This window comes from Eurosta solidaginis, chromosome 3 (assembly GCF_040869045.1).
Source record: "Eurosta solidaginis isolate ZX-2024a chromosome 3, ASM4086904v1, whole genome shotgun sequence".
Taxonomy (NCBI): domain Eukaryota; kingdom Metazoa; phylum Arthropoda; class Insecta; order Diptera; family Tephritidae; genus Eurosta; species Eurosta solidaginis.
In genome coordinates, this window is record NC_090321.1 from 198672208 (window position 1) to 198685651 (window position 13444).

The following is a 13444-nucleotide window of genomic DNA, read 5'->3' on the forward strand; positions in this document are numbered from 1 at the left end:
GTCCATGATGAGGGGAAAGAATAAACCATTTGATTTCCACCTCATACACATATTTGACTTTTAATCCCAAGTAATAGAAATAAAGTCTGACCACTTTTGATTTTCGGTTCGTGGTGGACTTCATTTGGAATTCGCCCACATATAAATAAAGAAACAATTGCAAAGAAATTTTGTTTTGAATATGTATAGCAATGTGTCATTTTCATTTCACTAGAATATTAATAAATACATTTGTATTTAAGCTATGCTATCTAGAAAAAGGACTTTGAAAATATTTATTACAGAAAAAGGGCGCTTCGGAAAATACAGCCGTTACATAGTGATATTCCACTCAGCAGTCGGTATATACTCACTACTTACAGAAAAACACATAAATTGAAATTTTTAATTAAATTTTTTAATAACATATCTTTTGTTTAAATAATTAAAATCAAAATTTTCCTAAAATTTTTCGTGCCTTATATATATTTACCACTGTCCCCATTCCACACTACTAATTTCGCTTTTAAGAAATACTTGTGAATTGTCCCACGAAAAACGTACCATATTTGAGGGAATATATGATAAATATAAATGGACGATTAGCAATAAAACGTTTACGTCTGAAGCCCATCACAGGTAAAATTCGCAAAACTGAAAAATGTGTAAGGACATATTTCATTTTTATAATTTTAGCTCTTAAGTTTAACTAAATAATAGCAGTTCATGCTGACGAAACAATTGTTACATATTTTCAACAAAATTTACATGCATTCATTTCTTTATATTGTTTGCATGCTTATAAACAATATTTCCATTAAAATGTTAATTAATTGATCTTGGCTCACAAATCTTGCTGAAATTAAATATTTTCTCTCATGCTCTCATATTCAGATGACCACATAGATTACATAACCTGGAAGATTCTTTATTTGATGAATGAACGGCGAAATCATACATAAACAACTTAAAAATATGTAACTAAAACACTTCCCGTTGTATACTTGCTATTGTTTATAATGTTAAAAATAAAATATTATATATGATGTAATAATAAAGTAGTTTTAATTAAAATATTGTTTAAGTAAGTATAAATTTATATTTGTTCGTAATAAATAAATTTATTTGCTCCAACACAGAATACTCCCGTTCCCTAATAAGCCGTCGATTTGTGTCCAGTAAACAAAATAATGTTGGCCGTGTTTTTAATAAAAAATACGAAAGATCTATCCACTTTAAACGTTCTTGGTGGCAATTGCGGAACAGCGGGTCCACAAAATAAAGCGACCATAACTACGAACGAATGAAATATTCAAATTTCATTAAAAAATTTATAAACCGTATTTTAAGTACTTAATATTGTACAAACTCATAAGGAATCTAAGTTCAGGCACAACCGAACATAATATACTAAGTACCGGTTTTTCAGTACGAGTTTAAAAAAGAGTTAAACTTTACTGGACCTTGCCATTTTTGATACTTAGACACAATTTTTCAGTGCGAATTTACCCTGTTGATAAAGTAAATCTTAATCTTATTTGATTAAAATTGTACTGCTTGTCTAGACTGACCACGCAGTTATGTTTCATGATTTAAGATCATATAAATCATCATTAACACTGCCGTAGCAACTATTTTTTTGACTCCTCGAACTTTCGGGTGTGTCGATTTTCTCCATCTCTTACGAGAGGAATGCCTTGCTGTGGGAATATTCTAAGACTCTTGTATCGTTCTTAACTTGTTGGGCATGAAAAAATTTAAACATAGACTTTTCATGGCATTCAACCAACATCATTATTTGATTAATATTGTTAAATTTACTATATGAATGTGGGTGTGGTTATATCCTGATAGGCTTGGTCTTTCGCACTCATATGTTTGAAGGTATTACAAATGCGTACAACAATTTTCATGAAAACACAGTTACCAAATACAAACTGACTATTAGTTGACTTTTTTAAGGGTCTCTAGAGAGCACAGAATTTGCATTGGGCGCCTTTCTTGACACCGAACGGCCTTTAAAGGGTCATACTAGTACTGGGTTTTCTTTCTCCTCTGCTTTGGGTCGTGATTGTAATCGTCCTGATTCAGAACCTTTAGGGCGAGGGCTGCCATGAGGAAGCGTATACTGATGACATCACGATCCTTGTAACCTTCATTTTATACCTACACTGGAGCCAATAAAGCTCGGGAAACGGAATGAAAGATTGTGAGTTACGGGAATTCTAATCAGCGTCGATTTTATCTTTGTCAGAGAGACTAATATGGTGCGGCTTCCGCTAATGTTGCCAAATTTTGCACTCATATTTTTTCAAGGGAGCAATCGGGTGGGTAATTAACATTAGACCATGGTAGCTTCTTCCAGGAACTGTAAAAGAATTTCGAACTACCTCAGATAATCGGGTGATTATCCAAGCAGCAAGATATGCCAACGTGAGTCGAGGGTTGTCAGAGATTGGCCCTGTTGCACTGATATCATTTTATGCGCCTAGGTAAAAAAATACAAAATAAATATTTGGTCCGGTTCACTTTCCAGGAGATTTAGGGCGAGCTAAAGTTTTCCTACAAACTTGTGGAACGGAGCCACATAGGCCGACTTCCAACTAAATCTACAAGGCAGATCAATTTTCACCCAGAAGCTTTTCATGGCAGAAGTACACTTGTAGTGTTTGTCAAACCAGGGCACGTATCGTATTGTACGATCATAGATGAAAATCCAATTTCACTGAAATGATATATATGAATCTGTCAAACTGTTTATAAAAATTATAATAAAGCATGGTTCTAAAGAGTAGGTATGGTCACTAGTAAACATATTTCATTCAAATGATTCACCATTTCAGAGCTACTGTGATTTAAAAAATGGATTTCGATAACGGCCCAGACGCCCCTATAAAAATGTCTAAATTTGCGATGTTGCTTTGGGCGGGACTTGAACCTCGGACCTACAACCACAACACGATCACTAGTATATATATATATATATATATATGTAAGGCGCGATAACCTCCGAAGAGATCTAAGGCCGAGCTTCTCTTCCAATTTGCGTCGTGCTCCTCTTGATTTTTCCCTACAAATTGGCCGGACGGGACCTACATGTTTTATGCCGACTCCGAACGGCATCTGCAAGGCAGATGAGTTTTCACTGAGAGCTTTTCATGGCAGAAATACAATCGGAGCGCTTGCCAGACACTGCCGAGGGGCGACCCCGCTTAGAAAAATTTTCTTCTAATTGAAAAATCTTATTTCTAAAATTTTGATGTTGCTTTGCCCGGGAGTTGAACCCAGGGCATACGGTGTGATAGGCGGAGCACGCTACCATCACACCACAGTGGCCGCCGATCACTAGTATATCCCTGGAAAATGTCGCGCTGATCTGCGCTTATACTACCTCATGCCAGTTGTCGAGATGTGTTTGGCCAATGGCTGACATCAAGCGCTTGACCTAGTTGTTAGGGTTAACTAAATTTCACATGTCCTTGGTAATTGGAGCACTAAAAAGGCACTAGGGAGACGATGTGGTGACACATAAAATATCCTGGACTGTCCAAACTGTGTTAGCTTTAGGGAGGGCATTGATTAACTTGATGCCTTTACTAAGACGAGGCATAAATGTATCGGAAAATCTTCGACTATCCGGTGGAAATAATAAAGATAAATGTTAAATAAAGAAAACACAAAAAATTACAAACTTATACAAAAAAAAAGTCTCTTAGTCAAAACGTATCCAAAACAATAAATAAAATCTACAAAAAATTAATAAATTATCCAACTCAAATATTTTTAATTATGATATGGCTAAAAACTAAAAACCAATTGGTTGGCTATGGTATGGTTATGGCAGCTGTTTTATCTGGTTATGGCTCAGTCTCCATTAACTGGCCCTTACACCAACTCCCCTATAATTAAAATACAAATAAATTAAATAGTATTTACTTTTTTTATTTTTTATTTATATAAATTAATAATACAAAACATGCACTTGGTTTACTCAATTGGGCTTCATGAACTCTCCCATAAATAATGGCAGCCAATTTACTCCACATCTTATTAAATAAATGAATGGATGGTCGGCTTCAAATCTTGGTGGTAAATGGGCAACGAAGGAACAATATTGTACCATCATACCTGAAAATATTTAGTAATAGGACGTGCAAATATTGTTATCTATAATTATAAATTGCGTCTAATGAAATATAAATATTAGGGTTTATCAATTCGATTGTATTGGTGCTCACGTTGATGCAAACTAGTTTTTATAAATAAACTAGAGTACCCGGCAGATTTTGTTCTGCCCGAAAATCGGTTTGCTTACGTTTTAAAGGCATCACTTCCCCTCTTCACACCCAACTGTCGGCTACTTTATCCTCCAATTTTCTTTTTCTTCTTGTCCATCCCTTATTCCATTAATCTTCCTTCCACTCCCTCTCTCACTCCACTCCCATTCCTACCCACACTTTCACTGCCACTACCACTCCCACTCTCTGCACTCGCCACTCCCATTCCCTGTTCCACTCCCACTCGCTCTACCTCTCTCCGAAATCTCCTTATATATGGAGTCTCTATACAAACTATTGAAAACCTGCTTCACCCTTTTTACGAAGTTATCTGAAACTAACGCAGGTACAATTTTAAAAATTGCGTTTACATAATTTAATATATAAGATATAAATATATACATAACTGAGACGTTCTCCTGCACGATAATATTCCCTGCGATTTCTCTACCCTCCAGTTCACAGAGTCATTTCTTATATTTTAGCTTCTGCAAAAATATGTTTTTATCTTCTTGCCTATCCCTGCCCCTCTCAATGTTTAATACCTGTCTCCCTCCGTATCTTTCCCCTTCCACTTTCTCGATTTTTCTCTCCCCTTCTTCAATTTTTCTTCCTCTCGCACTTGCTACACTTTTATCTTCATTTCAAACTATCAATTTCGTAGATATAATTTTTGAAATTGATTCCAACGATCTTCAGTTATAAAGTTACCAACAGAGTTTGCGGCCGCCGTAGTATAGTGGTAGCGCGCTCCGCCTACCACATCTAAAATCCTGAGCTCACTCCCTGGCAAAGCAAGATCAAAATTTAAGAAATATATTTTTTCAATTAGAAGAGAAGTTTTTATAAGCGGGGTCGCCGCTCGGCAGTGATTTGATAAGCACTCCGAGTGTATTTCTGCCATGAAAAGCTTTTCAGTGAAAACTCATCTACCTTGCAGATGCCATTCCGAGTCCGCATAAAACATGAAGATCCTGTCCCGCCAATTAGTAGAGAAAATTAAAAGGAGCACGACCACGATCTCTTCGGAGGTTATCATGCTTTACATTTATTTATTTAACAGAGGGTGCATTCATTTATATAAGATTACCTATTCGAAAGCTGTTTAAATAATAAATAACAAATAATTCGCACCATAAGTACGATTTTTCCAACATTTCGGACCCTGGTTCACTTTCCGGAGGAGTAAATATTGTGGCGAATGTTGACATCACTAGGCTGTTAGTAAAAAATCACGCAACAACAAACACATGAAGCAAGCCACACTTGTATACATGAATACATCAGTCATCATTTATACACATACATACAAGGCAACAAAGAGATATTTCACACACATACATGTGGTCATCAGCCGAAGGTGTTACTCATACATACACAGGCATATATGTAGCTCAATTACCAACCAGGAGATACAGCAGTTCTAGAAGGCGAAACGTCTAGACTTTAGTTTAGAATGAAGCAACAGAGAGTATAAATGCAGCGAAAGCTGAGTAGTCAGCATCAGTTTGATTTAAACACACTTTTAGTTGCAAAGTATAATTTGTCAACTATAATTTTACTACTCCCAAAGTTGTCTAATAAAGACCATTTTGCAATACAGAATATTGGAGTGATTTATTCAATAGTTAAGCGATTCCAACGTTAGCAGAAGTTTCAAATAAGCGGATTTTCCCTAAATTCGATGCAATATAAAGAGATATCGGTGACCCAACAACTGATCCAATTATAACTAAGGTATAGAATCTGTTAAATACATTGGTATAAAGTCATTAGAAATGAAGGCTCTGATCTTGCAATATTGCCCAATGTCTTCAACTGGCTCTGGTTTGAAAATTTAGAGCGCACATGTGTATATGGAAATTGCAATATTAATATAGACTATTGAATAAAAGTCGCTATTTTCCTGTTAATAAAAAGTTCCGATGTTTTGTTAATAAATGCTTTATTTGATGAATGATTAGATATTCGTATGAATTTAATTGAACTTAACAAACTTTTACCAATTCTAATTATTGTTCATCTAAAAACTTATCCATGCATTTAAAGTTTAGCTATTTGTCCGATAAAGAGTGTAACCTCTTTAATATCACTGAATAGAGTAAAAATAAATGGATGATCTACTGTAAATTCCAATGGTGGTGCTGGTAAAGATCTTGCCATAGCAATAATACCTGAAAATATATATAATACTACGTAGTAATGATTCCCATATGTTAAGTATGAAACAATTTATAGAAGAAACTTCAATACAAAACATTTATCTAAAAATATAGGTATGGTTTAGCGATTTGTCCAGTGAACAGAATAGTCTTTAAAATTACTGAATTTGATATAAATAAATGGATGGTTGACTGTAAATTCTTGTCATGGTGCTGGTCTTACCATAGTCAGTGATGCTAGATAAACTTTGTGAATTTACCCATAGAAATTAAGAAGATTCCCTAATTTCACACATCTGCAATAGAGGTTTACGCCGGTCACTTAATCGGCGGCGGCGTAAACCTCTGAATTGGACTTCAAAGTATCACACTGGCCACAGCTAATGAATATGGAAACATACTGCTGACGTCAATGGTATGTTTGACGATATGGAGCAATATCATTAACTTGTTTTGTTTATATTTATTTAAGGAAATCGACGTTTCGGCCATTTTGGAAAAATACGCGGTTTTTGCCCCAAAATCTCGTGGATCGTTCAAAATTTTCGGGAGTAGCTCCTTGCGGAGAGAGGGAGAAATACTTTAAATGGTTACACTTTTTTAGCGTAGTTTCACTCTAATATCCGTCGTCGGCACGATTTCTTTAAATCATTTGTGGCGGCTATATACTGGTCACGCACAAAGGCGACTTACGGTTGCTATAAATTATCAACTAATAGTCATGACTCTCGTGGCACAGTTTTAACGATTAGTATAAATGCTGGCTTATTGTTGATTGCGCCAAAGGGCGCCTTCAGTTTTTTCGGCTGTTTTTAAGGGCTACAATTGCCGACGTGCGAATAGTAGCAATCTCGACCCCCAGCCGCTATCACGTATCATGGCCCTTATACCATATGCCATCACAGAATCCATAGGACTGCGACTTCGAACTCATACCTTCGTCGACGTTACTTTCCTAGAAGCTCTAGGTTTAGCTCCGAAGTATAATCGTTGGCGCATCTACATAATTTAAACTTTACAAGGACCGTGGATAAAAGTCTTAAAATGTAAACAAATATTTGCAGACGTTTTTGTTCGATATATTGAATTAAGATCTCATTATGGATGACCGCCTTTAGTTTTCAGGCTAGTTCGACTATCCCCTACGTAAGTAGAACACCCGGTTTCACTGTCTTGAGAAAGCTTTTGCTTCACCACTTTAAGTGTTCTTGCGAAGGACTAAAAAATGTGCCTACGTATTCACATTTGTAACAGAAGTCGTCACATGTTGGTCATATTTAAACATGGTTGATAGGCTATATCCAATGTGATTCACTCCAAGGGACTAGTTGGTTGAAGTGTTTAGTTCAGCAAATGAAGTCATTTTTCAAACCCTTCTCATACGTGTTGAAGATATGTATATGCAACTTAAGTATGAGCTGAGAATCATTTCAAAGGAGAATTTAAACCACTGGAGCCTACTAAAGGATTTTGCATCACTGATTTCGCTTATTCTTTCAGCCAATCGGGATATAAAATTCGGCACGTTTTTCGGGTAACTTGCTTTTTTAACAACTTGAGGACAATTTGAAAACATATTCGACTTGGGACACTTTATATAAATTCATTGTACTTTATTAATTTTTTGAAGAAATATTTAAATTTATTATATAATTTTTTTTTTGAGTGTTTTGTTTTAATAACTTGGTGAATTCGGTGATGCGAAATCCGTGTTAAGCGCCTGTTTTCTCAAACAACTTTTGAACGGTTAGAAAGTGTTATATTTCGCAATTGGATTTATATAACCGGCAGTGATGCGCATCTCTTGATTCCCCTTTCGATCATATCGGACCAATTTTCGAGATGAACAATAAATGGCTTAGACAGTTTTAAAAGAGTAGAAAATATAATAACGCGCCAAACGGCGGCGTGCGAAAAACGTAGCTAATCGGCGGCGGCGTTTATCGGCGGCGTATATCTCTAATCTGCAAGACAGATGCGTTTTCCCTGAGAAGCTTTTCATGGCAGAAATACACTCGGAGTACTTGCCAAGCAATGCGGGGGGGGGGGGGGGGGTGACCCCGCTTGGAAAAATGTTCTTCTAATTGAAAAAACTTGTTTCTAAATTTTGATGTTGCTTTGCCATGGGCATGAACAAAGGATCTCCGGTGTGGTAGGCATAGCGCGCTACCATCACACCACGGCGGCCGCCAAGAATTTCATATTTATAAAACAAAAATGCAGACATCTATTTCTGCCATTTTCACCTCATTACCTTTTATATAAGACTGGATATAATGTCTTTAGTCAGTTACCTTGCAAAAATTGTTGGATTACGTGTTCCATTTTCTCCATGTTGAGTACTCTAACAATACTCCTTTGCAATGCGTTTGCGGACCACCATCAGCCGATCGTTGCTCGTTTTTTAACGACTGTGATTACGACACGATGACGATCGAACAGAGTTGCCAAAAGTAAAATATTGCATACAAATAACTGATAATAAAATTTTACTATGGCAACTCTGATAAAATGCAACCGCGCACTGGTTTTATGTATACATACTATAGTATAGAGAAATATTAGTTTCATTATTCACGCAAATGCTAAATAACATAAGAATATTCGTAGTAAAAAATAGAAAAGTTGTATTGCTCTCTTCATTTACTTTTATTTTAAATTAAATTCACTCCGATAATTCTTTCCGACACAATTCCTCTTTAGTACTTTGGCATATGATCCTCTGTGGGTGCTCCATGGAGTACTACAGTGAAAGTACTTTGGAAAGTACTCTATGGAATACTCACAAACAAAGCGAGAGTGGGATCACCTACTCCTCTCCTAGGACATCGCAATGTTAATTGGAGAACATTTTTTGTATGAATACAGATTAGTTTTGGAACACTCCTATACTCCCAAAGGAGTATTCCTTACATTATTTATGGAGTACTCGCGTTTTTTGAAGGGTATTAAAATATATCATATTTTATGTTCTACTTACATAAATCACATTAAAATATTACAATGAAAACATAAATTTTAAAACAATTCAGAACTTTTTGTCAAAAAAGTTTTCATTAATTAAATGAAATTTATTATTAGGTAATTCACACGGTATGATTTTCAGTATAGAATAAATATTACTGCTTTTATTCTCTGAAATTTGGTTATACATCGAAATGTTATATTTTAACATTAAAAAAACATGTTAATACCAAAAAGCAATGTAAGTCAAACTATTCTATGAACCACGGAATATAAAGCAGTAAATCTCATTTTACTGCTTTTAGATTTACAATACATAAAGGGAGCTTGCGTCTTGTTTCAGGCTCTGATAAGAACTATGGACATGAAAAGCATGATAATGGCTCTCCATGAAGTCATTTAATAGTTCAATATAAAAATAACACTATTTAATTAATTTGATCAAACGTAAGACTGGTACTGCATATTTCTCTGATTTCTCATTTTACACTTTACTGGCGTTTTGCTATGGACGACCGCGCCCGTGCTTGGTTTTAGTGCAATTTTACAACTATTGGAAACCATGTGAACAACTTAAATATTATCTTTTAATGATTTTTTTATATTTAGCAATTTATAACATTTTATTTTTATCAATATTAACAGTTGAGTTGTTAATTACAAATTTACAATTTGACCTGTGAATTGCATCGCTCTTTTTGAGTTAATTATGGTATAGAAGAACGGCCTGTTGACGATGAAGTCACGTATAATTTCAGCTGAACTTAGAGACGTGATGAACAAAAAAAAAAACAGAACAAATAGTAAAATTTCTAAAATGTGTAAAAATTATATTTAGCAAGTTTTTGTATAAATAAAATGAATTGTTTTAAAGGTTTAATTTAATTAAAACTCAGAATAAACCACCCGGGCTAATATAGTAAATACAAAAAATGCATATGTCGAGGTAATACAAGATTAGGGGCTTGTATTGTATAACTTTGTCCCCTTGACAAATACTAAACGATTTTAGAACATACAGATCTAAATTTTTGCCTCAAGATCTGCTAGCTTTGCCGCTTCCAATAATTGGAGCATTGACTTCGCAAAGTCAGCGCACAAACAAAGAGCGTGCTTCACCATTACCTGCTATATTTAGTACCTCCTTCATCTGCTGCACTAATAAGGCCTAATCTATAAGCATCTTGAGCCGCAAGTATTCAATCTTTGGAGATAAGAGCGGCTTTGTTAGTCTAATATCACATGATTTTACAGACTTTGCTGTCCCGCAAATAATAGATTTCTTTGTAAGTTCGGTTTTAGAAATAAGAACGACCAATTAACTATGCATTCACTTACAATTTTTTGGAAACTACAAGGCACAACGTGACACAGTCCAGAGGAAACAATGTTTAGTGGTAGCTACATGGTTAGAAGCTCACACTACACGATAGTCTGTTTTAATACCACATAAAAAATATAGACGTCTACTATAAATACTTACAGAATCTCTGTGCCGTTACTCAAATACTTTCGTGAAATGACTTGCCAGAATCCTAATCGCCTGAACCTTAGTGAAGCGTACTGGGCACATTGCCTGTTATTCAGTTCCGGCCAGACGCATCTGGGTATTCTGCAAGTGGTAGTGTCTAGCCTGCTAAACTGACTGGAGTCCAATCTGTACAAACGCATTATACCAATTGGGGCTAAAATACCCGCATGCAGCTACTCAGGATATGAATATGCCTTGAAACACTGATTGATATAGTCTTATGAAGGCGAGTCAAGCACATCCGGCCAGTCCTAGATCGCGCCAGAGTCCTGAAAGAAGCTCCTGACAGAAAACCGCGCCATCGACCCTCTCTTCCAACTCCGACCCATCCGTGAGCTAACTAAATGGGCCACTACTACGGTTGAAGCCCGCACGAAGAGGCGCCGAAAATTTGCCCTGCGAGTTAGGTAAACATGCTGGAGTTACCGAGGTCGGAGAGATCCTATCACATATCACGAAACCTAATAAACGATCGATCAGCAGTGGTTTGACCGCACTCTCCAACGGATGTATGCTCAGCATTACATTCAGGGCCGAAATGGGTGTTGCTCTCCGCTTTAAGAACAACAAATATTAATTACTACAAGACGCTAAATACCTCCGAAGAGAGTTTAGGCCTAGCTTATCTTCCAATTTGGGTCTTGCACCTTTTTAAAATTTCTTATAAATATGTGGAACGGAACCTACATGTTTTACACCGACTCTGGAGTTTTTCATGGCAAAAATACACTCGGAGTGTAGGACAAATCACTGTAGAGGCGACCCGACATGAAAAAACTTTTTTCTAATTGAAAAAAACTTATTTATAAATTTTTGATGTTGCTTTGCCCGGAAGTTGAACCCAGCATTTTTAGTGTGTAGGTGGAACATGCTACCACCACATCACGGCGGATGCCGTGCTCAGTGCGTTTTACCAGTACCACATAGAGGATGACAGGCTCGAATACTATATCGTAAAGACAGTGTACGACATTTGACGAGGGGGGCCCAACTATTGTCGCTTGACCTCTCACAGCAGCACAAGGCAATAGAGGCATTCCTATTTTCAATATTAAATTTCTAATTAAAATTCCTAAATATTTTACCCTATCAGAAGGTATCAAGAGTGCTCCACGAAACGAGAGCACAAGTATCTTAAATCCCTCGCAAAAAGACCATCGCGCAGTGTCCAGAAATTTATCACTGGTCAGTATTAACAGATCATCTTTGAAGTTCATCAGCAACCGTATACAACCACAACCCAAAGTAGAACACCACGTTGTTACGTGCCTCTGCACACTCCTCGCTCAATCGCTGCGTAAGTAGGTACCACCCCATCCGATTGCGAAAATTCTATTGCACAGCCGTTTCCTGCTGAATCCCACCAGAGCCCCTAGTTCTTAAATATTTTTTTTGCCGTTCTAGATACACCTCTATTAAAAAACCAACAATTTATTAGTTTAATACGTTTTATTGGGAAATAAATTCAAAGTTCATTAAAATCAGCATTTAAGTTCCTTATTAATTTCTTTCAAATTAGACAAAGTACCGGCATCATCAGCATGCTTATTGTCCCATTCCTTAATGTTGCTCACAAATTTACTATTTGCCCCGTAAATAGCAAATTTCTTTTTGAGTTAAATATCGAATAGAAGAACGGCCTGTTGACAATGAATTCAGGTACGATTTCCGGTAAACTCACAGACGTGATACGGTTTACTATCACCGCTATTACAACAAAAAAAAGTATTTGTAACACGTTTAAAATGTAATGTGAGCAGAGTTTTGTATGAATGTTATGGTTGATTGTTATAACAATATATTGTTAAGTGCTTTGTTTGTAAATGTAGTGGCGTTTTACAAATTAACATTTTCTGGGTAGCATGAAACCCTTAATTATAAGAATTCGAAATCGCCAAAACTCTTTATAACAAAAAATAGAAAGGACATAACTAACGATATACCAAACGTCAACCTCTCAAAAACTTAGCTCCCGAAAAGCTGCCTGATGAAGAAATGAAATTCAGAAACATGTCTTAGTAACCGTCGCCGTGTGCAACGCACAATGTTTTAATGAAAATTCTGTTGAACGCGTCTGAAAATATTCTATGTATGTAGCATATGTATGTACCTAGTTGTGTATAAAAGGAATAGCACCAAAAAAAGGCCGTACTTAGAGACCAATTACAAAGCGTGTAGCGGGGCATTCTTTTGGCTGAGCGGATAGAGGCAGCTGCTTTCACACTGGTATGAAGTATGAATGTTGTAGATTTCGAGTTCAAAACTCAGCTCCCGAAAAGTTGGCAACAATTACAGGACTGCAAACCTCGACGCTATTTATGTATGTCGAACCCGAGAGGGCTGCCAGCATGGTTCAACTATATGGTGGGCTCATATGTGCAGATTGTCAAAATCTGCGTGTTGGTGTTGGTGCGAATGGTATGGTATGGAAACATAAAACTTAGCAGTTTTTGTATATTGTAAGAAAATGTTGCCAATGTGTTGGTTTCATTTTGAGTTTGCCATCTCCTTTTGACAATCCCATCGACCAT

At 36.3% G+C, this 13444-nt stretch overlaps 1 protein-coding gene across 6 annotated transcripts in view; it reads right to left on the reverse strand.

Annotated features, from left to right (window-relative positions):
• Positions 1–397: 397 nt before the first annotated feature.
• LOC137244884 (antichymotrypsin-2-like) overlaps positions 398–13444 on the reverse strand; it is a 78216-nt gene continuing 65169 nt past the window's right edge. Inside the window, exon 4 of one of the 6 annotated variants that reach the window (XM_067774587.1) lies at positions 398–633. In XM_067774587.1, coding sequence (XP_067630688.1) covers positions 506–633 — 128 coding nt within the window. In that variant the 3' untranslated portion in view covers positions 398–505. Of the gene's footprint in view, positions 634–3900; positions 4108–6184; positions 6431–8494; positions 10146–12343; positions 12621–13444 lie in introns of those variants that run through there. The other 5 variants (XM_067774582.1, XM_067774586.1, XM_067774589.1 and 2 more) reach the window with 5 other exon arrangements.